Raw genomic sequence first — 15,287 nt, forward strand, 5'->3', positions numbered from 1 at the left:
CAACCAGCACCTCTGGTGACCACTTTGGTCTTTCCAGTGTTTCACTTTAATCTATTATACAATGATTTTCCTGTGGTGTAGGTGAAGTTTGTCAACTATAAGGTTTCTAAAAATGGCAACGTTCCTGGTTGTATCAAGGTCAGCGACAGAATTCCTCAATCTACATAAATCTTATTATTACAATTGGATTCAGTTCTTAGGTGTTTATAAGTAGTCAACTTAGGGGTTTATTTTTAAGCTACTTAGGGGTTCCTTGAGGATGGAAACTGCAAGTGTTCAATGGTATTTCACACTACAGGTTCTATTGCTGGGTATCTTTTCCAATGGAATTAAATGTGTACATCTGTGTCACTTAAGAAACCAGCAACACAGAGAAAGACACAAAGCCTGAGGGGTGAAAGAGTTATTTATTTATCCAATAAAAACCAATGTTCATTTTTTTTTTGTACATGGACATTTTATCATTGTTTATCGGCTAACACCTAAAATTAGAAACCTTAGTAAATCTGGAAAAATTTCACAGCCTACATACAGTGCTTTTAATCACAATTCTAAGCCATTCATTTTTGACTCTCAGTAGAGACACTGGCTTTTCCTTTCTTAAGGGAATTGATGATCAAAATAAGTTAGTAACATACCTCTACCTGGTCATACTCCTGGTATTGCTAGGAGAAAAGAGAACCATGTTAGTATGCAAATAAAGGACACATGTAGTATAGGCTAATTTCAGTTTCACACACAGTAAATGACGGCAGATAAAGACCTGAATGGTCCATCCAGTCTACCCATAACTTATACCCATTAAAAAATATATGATTAAATTAACTTGTCTCTTCTTTGATATTTCTGGGCCATAGACTGTAAAGCCTGATATTGTCCTATGTTAGGAGCTCACCAATCTATGCACAAAATTGTACACATAAGAAATGTGCACTCATGTTACCAAAATTACTATTCACACCCTATATTAATCTTTATCTTTATTGGAAGCTTCTCTACTGCTAGTAATGACTAGGGGATCCATTCAGAGCAGTTTTCAAAGACATCCGTAATGGATTTCAAATACAGATTCAGATGGATCCCACTGTGATTGTTGGCCTCCTAGCTGCTTGGTTAGGGTATCATGTTTGCATTTACATTATTACACTATTATACATGTATACTATGTTTATAAAAGGTTACAGTTAACCATTCTAAGTATGCTATATTTACACTCTCCTATTACAACTAAGTAATCTATATTTGCATGCATCCTAAATAGCTCTAGAAATGTGTACAGTAAACCCCCGCAAATTTGTGGTTCGCAAATTACGGACTCAGTAATTTGCGGTATTTTCCAACTGCCTCTTCCAGGTACTTAAGTCATGGTTACACCAATCAGGAGCTGCTTTGACACGCTATCTGGCATATCAAAACAGCTGCTGATTGGTGTAACCATGACTTTAGCACCAGGAAGAGGCAGTCGGAAAATGTGCCTGGCTTCGTAAGTACAGTTTAAGCACCCGCCGGCGCCCCAGCTGCCCTCTCCTGCCTTCGATCAGCTGAAAAATCATATTTGCGGTTTTTCAAAATTGGCGGGTGTTCCTGGAATGGAATTTCGGGGGAGTACTGTACTACATTCAACCTATTTTCTCTCATCCTAGATAATTCTAGTTACACTCATCCTAATTATTTTAGTTCCGTTTACTATGTTCACCATATCTTAAACATTTCTGGAAAGATCTACTATGTACATACAAGTCATGTCCTGTCCTCCTATCATATTCCTAGTGGGAGGGGGAGGGGAGCCTGCTATTTTCCTCCATGTTGGTTTCTTCCTCTGTCAGCTAATAGTTTTAGCTGAAATAGTCTGAGAAAAGGATAATCTTTATCCCTTTTTTAAATCTTCTGGTGTTCTTTTCTAGCTTGAATTCCTTTGATAGGGCGTTCCACCACGTTGGAGCCATTAATGAAGGCATTAGCTATTGTTTTTCAAAACAGAGAAGCACATACAAGCTCTGAGGCTTAATACACCTCTTTTTTTAATGCTGGGAATTTAATTTCTGGTCTAGATGGGGTACACTGCTAGTGTTAATATAGGCAGCTCTGTCAGGTTTATATGCCAGCATGATTAACCTGTGATATTTTCTTTTCACTTACTTCTCTTGAGTGAAGTAGATGAAAATATAGACAGCCACCCCCCACTTCTGACCCCTATATACAACCAGGTAAATGCCACTCACTGGAGCTGTTTTTGGATTTTCAGTGGCATTATCTGGATAATGCCACTGAAAATCTACAACGACTGCTCTGGTGCTATCCAGGGATGGAACAGAAAGTTATCTGGGCTTTAGTATCAGCTGTATCCATATAACTTCTGGCAGTCACTCTATATCCAGAGCTGTATTAAAATCCAATGCTAACTGCAGTATTTGCATATTAGGGGATAATGGCTGGTGGGTCTCCATGGACCAGTGGCATAGTGAGAGGGAGCAGAGAGGGCATACCACCCTGGGTGCCATCCTGGCAGGGCCGCCAGCACTACTCCTCTCCGCCCATTCACGTCTTCAAAAATCTTTGATGGCAGCGAGCAGCATCTCTTGATTGATGCTCACACCAGTCCCAGCTCTCCTTCCAATGTCACGTCTTAGTCGTGGGACAAGGAAGAGTGCAAGGAGGGTGTGATGCTGGGTGCCACTGCAATGGGCGCCTCCTTCCCTCGCTACACCACCATCCATGACCCCAAATGTCTCAAAGATTGTAGCAGGCTGAGTGGATCCCTCTTCTGACCCCTTCTATGTTAAGTACCATCCACTAAGTGCAGGAAAGACCGAAGAGCAGTTTTCAGTTCTGAACAGAAATTGGTCCCTTCATTGTTGAGGTACAGTGAATAAATCTTAATTCATGCCAAGAAAGACATGATCCAAATGCCCCATGCATATTACAGAGGCCATTTTCTTTTTACCGCATATTTTTGGGTTGTTGTTGCCGTTAGGTGCCATCAACTCGTGCTCGAGTCCTAGCGACTTGGCGAATTGCAGATCTAAAAAGAAATCAGTTTTGTGCTAGTCCAGAAAGGTCCTCCAGCGTCATCCCCCATGGTTGTTTTCAACGTGTCCAGCCATCTGACTGCAGTTCGCCCTCTTCGCCTGGTTCCTTCGATCTTCCCCAACATGATGTCCTTCTCCAGTGATCTCTCTCTTCTGAAGATGTGACCAAAATAAGATAGTCGTAACTTCACCATTTGGGCTTCAAGTGACATAGCCGGTATGATCTCTTCCAGAACTGATCTGTTAGTTCTTCTGGCAGCATGCCTAAAATCCTTCTCCAGCACTAAAGCTCAAATGAGTCAATCTTCTTTCTGTCTTGTTTCCGTAGTGTCCAGCTTTCGCATCCGTAACTGACCACTGAGAAAATGAGTGCATGGACAAGTCTGATCTTCATTTAGAGTGTTACTTCTTTGCCTTTGAATACTTTGTCGAGAGCCTTCATTGAAGAGCAACCAAGTTCTATTCTTCGGAATATTTCTTCCCTTCTAGTTGCTTCTTTGTTTACAAAAGAGCCCAGGAGATTAAAAACCTTTACAACTTCTATTCTATTGCCTTCAGGCTCAAAATCGTCATCATTTTCCAGGCTCGTAATCTTCATCTTGTTTATGTTCAGTTCTAATCCCATGCTATGACTTTCAGCTTTGACTTTTCTCAGTAGATACAGCATGTCTTCTTTGCTGCTGGTGCACTTATTTATAATGCAGCAGTAATTTACAATGTTGTCCATTCAATTTCAGCATATAATCCAAATTTATTCATTCAATTTTCTATACCATTCTCCCAGGGAAGCTCAGAATAGTTTACATGAATTTATTCAGATACTTAAGCATTTTTCCCTATCTCTCCCGGTAGGCTCACAATCTATTTAATGTACCTGAGGTAATGGGGGACATGTTACAGAACTGGGATACATGTAGGTTGCCACTATATGGAACGTGTGAGAGTTTTTTGAAAGGTAACAATTGGTTTTCCATGGACCTAATAGTTCTTCTCAAAGCAATAATTGTTTTTTTTTGTTTTTTATTAAATTCTTTCGCAGGTTACTATCTTCCCTAAAGCAGAGCAATCATAACATGATTCAGGTCACAGTTATTTACATAGCATTACTTTACTGCATCAGGAATAAAGTGCTTTTCTTCATGCATGGTAAAAACAAGCATATGCCAGTTTTTTATGCATAGTGCACAGCTTATTATATTGGTCTCACAGCACTGGAGACAAAAAAAGAAGGACAATACTGCAAACAGTGATAGCTGAGGGTAAACATGACTGGGCAGGATATGCTGAGAAGGAAAAAAAAATCAGGGATATCACAGATACAACAGCAGAAAGGAAAAGGAGATAGAACAGCAGATAAAGCTCAAATAAAAGTTCTGTATAAATTCAATATAGCGTCTTTAAGTTTTCAAATAGTCAGATTATTCCACCCACCTGTAAAACTTTACTGTGTACTACTGTCCCAACAGCTCCTGCACATAACCTGGGAATTAATCCTCTGAACAGGCCTTGTTTTCCATCAACCTTCACAATATGTTTAGCTATAAAGCAAACCATCAGATTCAAAGTCACAATTTACACGTCTAGAGCCAGATACTCAGCAATGGAAAAAATATAAAAAGAGCAAGGAATGCCAGGCAATTGAAACACTGAAATCGAGAACATAGCTGCCAGTGGCAATAAAGATTAGCTCCAGCTGCCCAGAAGGCTTAGATATGGACTGACTACTGATTTCATTCTGTAGGCTTTCACAGATGAAGGCCTTAGTCCAGGGAGCAGACACTTGCACAACATGAGGGCCTCCTAGAAACCAGCTGACAAAGTGACACTGGTGAGCTGTCTCAATGGCCAGTATCTTTTATCCTCTGGCTAAAGTGATAGCACTCTGATGGAGTAGGAAGCCAAGAAAGAGTTGATGAGCTTCCTCCATCTTCTTGTTCGCTGTAATATGTTATGCGTAGAATGGTCACACCATGAGCAGCAGGATGCCCACAAGAAGGTTAATAACACAGGGGTAAGAACAACTCCTCCTCTGTGTCTTTTGTGAATCAACTGTATACATAGAACTCAGACTGTAGAAGTGATACAGACTCACCATAAGCAAAAAGACCTGGCAGCTGGTAAACTTGGCGTCCAAAAATGTTTCGTCCCAGAGTTGGTGGAAGAGGCTCATGTCCTACCTTCAACAACAAGATAAACCATTAGCTGCACATCTTATTTCAGTTCCACAATCACCCCCTCCGTATGATGTCAAATCAGCTTTCCTGGATTCTCACCCACAGCCACAGTTATCATATTATGAAAAGAGCTGGCATATGGAATCAGTGCATTGTTTCATCTCTGCATGTGTTCTTAGCCCATGGTTTTGTGTAAGGTATTATTTCAGTACTTTGAGCTGGACTACTGCCTTGGTGAGATAGGCCAGATGTTAAAGACAACTTGTGCTGCCGATTCAGAGAAAAATTTTTCGATTCAATTTTAATCTAATTGGGTGTTCTTTTTTCAAACATCCTGCTGGATTTATTTTGTAGCCTTTCCACCCCCCCTCCCCAAACCTATGCCGGCGCTGTGGTGTAAACAAAATCAACAAAAAAGAGACTTTTTTTCTCTCTGTTAGGTCCTAGCGTCTGAGCCAATCAGGGCCTTAGGCCTCTCCCCAGGTATTACATGAGGCACCGAGGAGGGAAAGGCCCGCTATTTCGATCTGGCGTGCCTACAAGTGGGATGGACTGAGCTTCCATGTATGAAAAGGTATTGGGGGATGGTTCGGAAGGTGGGAGGGGGTTGGGGAACCTCAAGTGGCAAGAGGGAGTAGGCACCCCTTCTGCCTTTACTTTCGGGAAGGGGGAGGGTAGGGGATGTTTTGGGGAGGCACCTGGCACAAGAGTGAGCCTTCGGTGGTAGCAGGAAGTGGGCATCCCTCCTGCCATTTTGCTGCCATGGGGGGGGGGAGAGGAGGGCGGATTGCCATGGCAAGAGGGAGTGGGCATCCTTCCTGCCATTTTACTGCCACGGGGGGGGGGGGGGGAGGGAGTGGGCATCCCTTCTGTTATTTTTTATTGCACGGGGGAGCTGGCATCAGCATGGCAGGAGGAAATGGGCATTCCTCCTGTCGTTTTCACTGGAGCGGGTTCGGTTTCCAGTGCTGGTTGTCAAGGAGGACCATTATCAGCAGGGGGTTGGGTGGCGTGGGTGTGCTTTTTTCTTTTAATGGGGCACATATTGTGCATGTGTAAGATGCACAGCATCTGTGCCCATTAAAAAAAAAAGGCTAGATGGGTAAGTGACTTGTCTTGACCAGTCGCTTTTTTGGATCACTAAAAGCAATCACTTTTTTTAGCACATCAGGAAGCCATTCCAGAGCATCAATCGCTCTACTAGTTTACATGACATTTTAATATTAATAAGCTTATTTGCATGGTTGGATCGGGGAATGAGTGATCGTGCAGAAAACCAGGGGGTGAGCCATTTTCTGCACTGGGTCAGCAAATGCAATCGTTGCTAAAGCTATTAAAAATGGTTTAGCGACGATTGCTGGCTTTAGTGAATCTGGGCCTCTGTCCTGGCGACTGTGGAGAATTAAGCGACTTGCCCGGGGTCACAAGGAGTAGCGTGGGGTTTGAACCCATAACTTAAGGGTGCCGAGCCACTGAAGTTGCCAATATGGCTTGCATATTTTGGTATTACCAGTCTCAGTTCTGTATTTTGGTTATGATTTGCACTGAATCAGTTGTCTGTCCCCTGAAGAACGGATTCCAGATTGCCAAAATTGGGATACTAGTCAGGACTTTAACCCATTGAATTGTTTTCAAGCCAAGCAACATTACTGGGACTTTATATGCAAGTTTTGTATGTATTTTAAGAGAATAAATGTAACTGTTGGTTGATTAAGACATCTTGCATGCTTCTTTTGTTTGTTGCTCTAAACCAGGGGTGCCCACACTTTTTGGGCTTGCGAGCTACTTTTAAAATGACCAAGTCAAAACGATCTACCAACAATAAAAATGCTAAACATATATATATATATATATACACACCGAGTGTATATATATATATATATATATACACACCGAGTGTACTTTGTATTTATGTTCAAATATTTTTTTATTATACAGCCCCCCTCCCCCGAAGGCCTGACCCCCCCTGAAGGTCTGCACATTCCCCCTCAAAGGTTGACTCCCCCCCTGAAGGCCTGCACTACCCCTTGAAGGACTGCACTTCCCCCCCTCCCCCCCCGAAGGCCTACCCTCCCCACATCCATTTACCTAATTCCAGCAGGGAGCAGTCTGCAGAGAGGATCGCTGGTACTTTAGCGATCCTTGCAGGTTGCCATAGGCCTCAGGAGCTGTCTTCCCTCTGCCCCAAGCCTGTCTCTGACTTAGAGGAGGGGCAGGACCACGGCAGAGGGAAGACAGCTCCTGAGGCCTATGGCAACCTGTAAGAATTGCTAAAGTACCACCTGCCACCGGCCGTCTCCCATTCGTCCCCTTTGGAGATCCCCACAGGAATAAGGAAGTTAAATTAATAGAATACTTAGGCACAGAAAAACAAAGAAATACTTCCAAGAACTGCCCCATAAGAACTGCCTGTCACAATGCTCATTAGTGGAACTGAATAAAAGACAAGTACAATGGATTTAGAAGGGGGACGATCCGCCCGGGTGCACGGCTTGGAGGGGTGCACAGCCGGCCAGGTCCGGGTCATCCTGCCTTTCTTTTCCCCCGGTCTGCGCTCGGGGCTTGCGCCTGCCTGGTCCCGCGCCGACGCTCGAATGGTGCCGTCAACTCCTGCGAGTCTCGCGATAACCAACAGCACCATTTGGGCGGTGGGTACGAGCCCCGTGCGCAGACCGGTGGAAAGGAAGGACAGGAGGACCCGGATGGCTGTGCATCCCTCCAAGCCGTGCACCCGGGGCGGGGGCGGACCGCCCCACTTCGGTACGCCACTTATTGGGAGGCCGATTTTGGGGGTTTTAAAATTGTATATCGAGCAGCATTAGGCCTCGCTCTTACCTCAATCATTACAGGCGCTTCTATTTCTTGTGATGCGCTGAGCTCCGTCCCCCACCGCCCTTCACCCCGCCCTTCCAGCACTCTGATTGGCCAGCGTTCTTTAAGAGGCGGGCCAGTCAGGAGGGGAAAAAAAGAGAAGGGAACCTGCTGTGCGATCGACTGGGGTCGCCTGAGCGAACGACCTGTCGATCGCGATCGACGCGTTGGGCACCCCTGCTCTAAACACTGAGCCCCACTCTCCTCATGAGTTTACTATTTTATATCTAAACACTTTAATCAATCTCCTTCCTCTCCTTTTTATCAATATTCCCATAATTACTCAAAAAAAGTTTAATTTAAAAATGTTGAAGGCAGTCGGTCCCCCTTAACATTTTTTTAAGTCATAGGCATAGAGGCCTAGATTCTATAAATGGAACTTGCGTTTAGGCGCACAGATAATCTGTTGTTATTATTATTTATTGGCTCGCTAAACCTATCCCCATCCGTTCAAGGATGTTAACAGTTTACAAACTAAACTAAAATAAAAACACAGGGAAGATAAAAATCAATTATTTAAATTTTTTATTATTTTTTTTAAATCAGATTTTATTTAAATTGGATTTATTTTAAAAAATGTTTTTTTTTTTTTGAGGAAACATCTACCTAAAGAAAGTTTTCTATTTAAGATACTTTTATAGTCCAAAAGTTATTCATCATGAAATAAGGATTAGTTTTTAATTATATAGCATGAAGGTGTATATTCATGCAATGTTCTTTTCTTTTTGGTAAATGAATTCTATTAATCCATTTATAACGTCACAGACAATTTTTGCAGGGCCACATTTTGGATTTGTAGGTACTTGCAGGGCCTCAGAAAAAATAGTTAATGTCTTATTAAAAAAATGACAATTTTGCATGAGTTATAATTTATAAATCTTTCCTTTTGGCTAAGTCTTAATAATAATATTGTAATTTATAGTTAAAGAGACATATGATCAAGAAACTGTTTTATTTTACTTTTGGGATTATGATAAATAAACTGAGGGCCTCAAAATAGTACCTGGCGGGCCGCATGTGGCCCCCGGGCCGTGGGTTTGAGACCACTGATCTAGAAGATATTATCATAAATTTTGAATTTCTCAAAACTGTGAATTTGTGTCTGCAGAGATAGCATGTTGCTTCTTTACAGCAAAAATGTTATAAAATATAGAGTTGGGAAAAAGACTACAGCCCCATTGTTCCTTTGCAAATCGACTGTCACAGAGTCAGCCCCTACCAGTAAGTAGGTGTGGTTTGAAGGCAGATTCAGGAGGGATTTGGGGCATGGTTTGACTAGCCAAGAAAATCCTGGCCTAAATGGAGTATGCCTAAGGTTTCAATGCCTACCAGCACCTAAAACTGCTTAGGTGCGGCTAGGTGCAATTCTATAAACTGCGCCTAGCGGAGGATTGACAATTATGCTCAGCAGTTAGGCGCCATTTATAGAATCAGGGCCAGAATGTCTAACGCAGTTTTGTGAAAAGCTGAGAAATACAATACCAGTCCAGTGTGCAGGTTGTTGTTTTTTTCAGTTGCACAAGCAGGATGAATTAAAGTTCAACAGTTGTAAGGAGAGTGAGTTTTCATAAAAGTTAAAGACAATGATTCATAAAGGACCCCTTTTAATAAGCTGCGGTAGAGGTTTTTAATCACCTCTCAGGGCGCTAGAGCATTTAGCGCTCCAAGCTGCGGTAGAAACCTCTACCACAGCTTAGTAAAAGGGAGGGGAAATGAGGTTAATGAGTTAGCCATTTTTTATTCTTCCTATTAAAAATGGAGGGAGGGGGGAGAGATGACATGGTGTGCATTCATAAAACAAGCTGTGATCATTTCCTGTGTTGTGATAAGAACTGGCCTGCTATGATCTTACTAGGTTATGTATTTTTGTATCAGTACTAAGGGGTCAGAGTCCTATCTGACTTGCACTATCACTTCATGACTTACAGCACCTAGCCAGTATATTCACTCTGGATATCTTGAAAAGTAGACTGGGTGTGCCCCCAGGACTGGGTTGAGAATCCCTATGTTAAAGTGAAGGATGACCTCTGCCTTCTACTCCAGCTAGAACACGAAAATGGATGCAAATTCAAAAAAGATTCTAGGCTGGCAACCTGACACAAAATCACCAATTCCTGTGTGATTTATTCTTAACATTGCATATAATTGCTTTGAGCTAGACCTATAAACATACATCAGTACAATTTTCTCCATCTAGGTCTTTACCAGGGGATTCTCAACCCAGGACGCACCAAGCTAGTCTAGTTTTCAAGTTATCCATAATGAATATGCACGAGAAATGTGCAATCTCGTGCATATTCATTGTGGGTATCCTGAAAATCTGACTGACTGGTATGCCCCGAGGACTGGGGCATCAGCTTGCTTCTGACGCTGCATTACTATTTTCATATGAGCTCCAGCATGGGTGTAATTTACTAAACAAGCACTTTTGCTCTCCATCCCCACCGCTATCCAGTTCAGCAGATATACTCCCGTGCGTTTTTTTTTGTCAGTCCCTTTACACCAGTGGTCTCAAACTCGCGGCCCGCCAAGTCCTATTTTGAGGCCCTCAGTATGTTTATCATAATCACAAAAGTAAAATAAAACAGTTTCTTGATCATCTGTCTCTTTAGCTATAAATGACAATAATATTATTAAGACTTAGCCAAAAGGAAAGATTTATAAACTATAAAGAGTTTTGCTTCATGCAAAATTGTCATTTCTTTAATAAGACTTTAACTATTTTTTCTGAGGCCCTCCAAGTACCTACAAATCCAAAACGTGGCCTTGCAAAGGGTTTGAGTTTGAGACCGATGCTTTACACCATGGAAATTTTTATGAGCACTAAGCTATGTATTCTATTAACAGCTATATTCCTTTCTTTGGGACATATTTTATACACTGTTTCAGGTTCATTATCTGGAAAATGGTACTTGTGCTATAAGATAGTGGTTACGTGGCCATCCATGCTCAGTCAGGGTACCCTCTGGCATCCTGCTCCTTCCCGACAGCCCTATAATTGAAGATTTCAAAAAAACCAAGCCACTAAATTTAGTAGCTGAGACAACATTTAAATTTCTGGAACCTGTAGGGCAGGACTACAAATTGGCATTGCTTATTAACCCTTGATGCCTGTGCACCAAGTTTACTACTGCATACCCTAGTGCCAGTCCAGCACCACAAGTTTGCATAACAGGACACTAAATGAGTGGCCTTTTCAGTATACTGGGGCTTGGGGACAGCACTGGGCATCACTGCTTAACAGGTAGTAAAATACTATTCAGATCACCATAGCATCTCTTAAAAACTGCTGTGCTCAATTGCTCATCTGCTCTTCAGAAAAATCCTGGTATGGAAACATGTTATGGCTTAATTCATACTGCACAGCAGAAAATGGGTTTGGCTTCACTAGCAAGACCCCTCTGTCAATGTCATAGGTACAATGGCTTTCAAGTGTTATTGAGCTTTGCCACTAAATATCATGCCTACAATCTCAATTCTGTAAACCAGATCAGCAAGAGTCAAAGTTCTTTTTTTAACCAAGAGGCATTTGAAGTGGGCAAACCAAAAAGCTGTCACACTTATCTACCAATCATAATGTGTTAAGTACAAGTGGGGAGGAGCTAGCCAGAGTGCAAAATAAATAAATAGGAATAGGATTGCTCCAACAACTTTGTCTTTGGGGATCAGGGAGCAAATTCTGACAGCATAAAAGACTATGAAGACTGAAAGCAGAAACAGCAAAAGCAGAAATATAAAACTATGTTGCTGACAAAAAAAAACAGTAAACAGAAGATACTGGTATAAAGGATGCAGAATGAACTAGTTTGATCAATCAAGTTTGATAAGAAAGACGCATCTATGGTAGTAAGAATGCCAATTGCTCATAATTAGTAAAAGTGCTCACGACATACCAGCAAATGAAGATTTTCCATACAATTTTACTTTTTGCTATTTTCCATCTCTTTTGGGTTGTTAAGGGTAATGGGGCCCAGGTGAGAGAGCGGCGCAGCCTGTTTGACATGGCTCTGACTCTATGGTGTTATCGCAACCAGCTCCGAATCCCCCTAATTGGAATAAACTTGTACGGGTGCCACTGCGGACCAGGTGGCTCAGGGATTGCTGTGGACGCAGTGGATCACTGCTGCTTCCTGCACGACTGTTGTTATCGCCACTGCAGGATTTCCCTACATTGCCATTTCAAGGTGAAGTGGCAGACGTACAACTTCATGTGCTTGGAATCTCAAACAGAATGCACGTCCAGAAGTATCTGTGGAAGAATGGCCTGTGAATGTGACAAACAGTTTGCAGAATGTCTGACTCGAGCAAAACCACGGAAGAAGCATTTCCTGTATAACAAGAAACACTTGTGCCTGGGGCCCAAAGATGCCTGTCCGATTTTCCCAAACAAGACAGAAATTCGTCACTGGACCAAGAGATCGTCAGTATCTCACAATGCCTTATATCACTGAGTTGCAAAGGTAAAATTTATGATGTTATATTACATACATGCACACGGTTCCTAACCCAAATAATAAAATTCTTGTATAAGAAACAAAAAACAGAAACAAGCAGAAATAGGCATGTTCTGAAAGCTTTAAGGGAATAGTAATTTTTCATGCAATATACTGATACTAAGTATCAGTAAATTAATTGGTCAGGTGTCTCAAATAACTTTTTCTCTCTTTTCAAGCCAGAAGGAAACATTTTAAAGCATACTTTGGAAACTCATTGCTTTCTTAACAGAATGTACCATCCATTTATTTACCACTGCTTTGCAGGTGTATAGAAGCATAGTATGAACTTGGTCAGAAAATAACATCTGACCACCTTGTTCAGTCTTCTGTAAACTAAACTAACTATATTTACATAATGACTTTCTAGATGATCTAGAAATGAACAAATCCCTCTGGAACTTCCCAAGCAAACTTCCCTATACAGTCTATGTAATGAAGATATTAATATGTAATAGTATTGTATTAGTTAGCGCTTGAAAACAAAAGAATAAAGGATAGATTTACTAAAATATACAATCACATTATTGCATGTTACTTATGGCAGGTCTCATTTTTTTGCAACTGGTTCTATTTACTAATAATGCACATTAAAGGTGTTATTGTGTGCTCAATGCTAGATTATACCTAAAATAACAAAACTGTAACTCCTTAGGACCTTAATTATTTTTTTAAATTAATCTTAATTGATTGCCTCTTCTCTCCTCACTTAAACAGAATGCTCAGACTGTTCCTTTCTCTTTCCTCTAGTCACAACCTCAGAGGGGACAGGTTACTATACGAGGATGTTATTTGCTTCTGGTCCTCCTGTTCTTGGAAGAATCACCATTTACTGGGGTGAGAATCACAAAGAAATATTGTTCTGCCCTCATAGACCGGTGAGGAAGGGAGGGCTAGAGCATTTGTCCTTTCATACTGGAGACCACAAGCTGGGATTGAACAGAAAACCAGTCTTATGACAACATTCGTCTTGAAACTAGGACCTAAGATCTGAAATAAAATGGACAATAAACCATGTTCTTATCTTCGGATAATATGACTACCTTGAAAACTCGGTCAAGTGCTTTCATCTCTGACCTTCCAGCCGGAAGACAGCTTTTAGCTAGACTGAAGCAACAGTTCATTTCAAAAGCATCAGGGAAGTAAAATTCTCTTTAGAAGGTAGGCGATGGATTCCTACACTTTCCATAAAAGTTTAAAATATGGCACAACACAATTAGGACTGAGTTCTATAAATGGTGCATTTAAAAAAAAAAAAAAAAATTGGTGCTGAAAAAAAATAATAGCACCATTTATAGAATAGTGCTTAGCAATAAGAGCTGTATTTAACTTTAAGTGTGGCCACTTACGCCAACTGAAACATAGTGTAAATCCTTGAGCCTAAATTAGATGTGAATTCCCCTTATTCTATAAACTAACCCCCTCTTTTACTAAGGCATGCTAGCCAATTTAGCACACGCTAAACGCTAACGCGTCCATAGAATATAATGGATGCCTTAGTAAAAGGCCCCCTAAGTGCGTAAATTCAAGGAAGACCCCTGACCCTCCCATTTCCGCATCTCCTTTTTGCCCTCACTTGTAAAATTTAGTCGCAGATCCCACATCTAAATTTATACATGTAAATATTTAATTAAAACCAATTAGGATCAACTGTTTATGACGATCCCAATTATCATCACTTTTTATAGAATTTGGGGTTTAATGTCAAAAGCACGGAGAGCAGGAAACAAAGAAGTAATAAACCTACTGCTTTGAAATACTAAGATGTAAGTATAAGATGTAGGAGCATTAGCTTGAGGCTGAGCCAGGGGTGTCAAAGTCCCTCCTTGAGGGCCACAATCCTGTCGGGTTTTCCGGATTTCCCCAATGAATATGCATGAGATCTATTTGCATGCACTGCTTTCATGTATGCTAATAGATCTCATGCATATTCATTGGGGAAATCCTGAAAACCCGATTGGATTGCGGCCCTCGAGGAGGGACTTTGACACCCCTGGGCTGAGCAATACATGCGACCAAAGGCAGACATAAATACAAAATCTATTTAATCAATAGAATACAGTATGGAGTTCATAATCAAAACTTAAACACGTCTAAAAACCCGCCCAAGTCGGCACTTGGATGACCTAAAGGACAATAATCAAACAACTTTTTGGACATCCCGTGAGACTTTTTATGCTTCTGAATGCCGCTGTGTGCCCAGAGCTGAAAGGTGCATATCTGGAGGAGTGGTTAGGGCATTATGTGGGCGGGATAAGGGCCGACCTACACTTAGTCGGCCTGCAGGGATAATCGAATATTTTACTAGACATCCTGGATGGAACTTAAAGTGCGAGTTAGACAATGTAAAAACAGGTATAAGTGCCAAAAAGGTATATCCAAAGTGACCAGATAACCACTGCGGAGACAACGTAAAGACCCCCACACACTCCCCCAGTGATCACTGACCCCCTCACACCCCCAAAAAGATCAGAATAAAAAAGTACATACCAGTCTCCAGAACATCAGCACCTGGTACAGGAAAGCCTAGTAGAGCTGCACACAGGGAGGTGGGCTAGTGAACCATAGAGAGGGGGACCCAGGCCCATAAGCCATTCTAACTACTACACTTATGGTGGAACATGTGTGCCCACCAAAATCCCCCCAAACCCTACTCTACTGCCATATAGGTGCCACCTACAGCCATAAGGGCTATTGGGGTTGCAGACAGGTGGGTATAG

The 15,287-nt window shown here is 41.6% G+C and overlaps 1 protein-coding gene across 2 annotated transcripts in view; it reads right to left on the bottom strand.

The window, feature by feature from the left end:
• Positions 1 to 15,287, bottom strand: part of MTCH2 (mitochondrial carrier 2) — a 41,678-nt gene that overhangs the window by 23,074 nt on the left and 3,317 nt on the right. For both annotated transcript variants that reach the window (XM_033928306.1, XM_033928307.1), the window contains exons 2-4: positions 5,122 to 5,206; positions 4,461 to 4,567; positions 639 to 665 (exon numbers count right to left, since the gene is read on the bottom strand). In XM_033928306.1, the coding sequence (XP_033784197.1) occupies positions 639 to 665; positions 4,461 to 4,567; positions 5,122 to 5,206 (219 nt within the window). The remainder of the gene's footprint in view (positions 1 to 638; positions 666 to 4,460; positions 4,568 to 5,121; positions 5,207 to 15,287) is intronic.

This window comes from Geotrypetes seraphini, chromosome 19 (genome assembly GCF_902459505.1).
Source record: "Geotrypetes seraphini chromosome 19, aGeoSer1.1, whole genome shotgun sequence".
Taxonomy (NCBI): domain Eukaryota; kingdom Metazoa; phylum Chordata; class Amphibia; order Gymnophiona; family Dermophiidae; genus Geotrypetes; species Geotrypetes seraphini.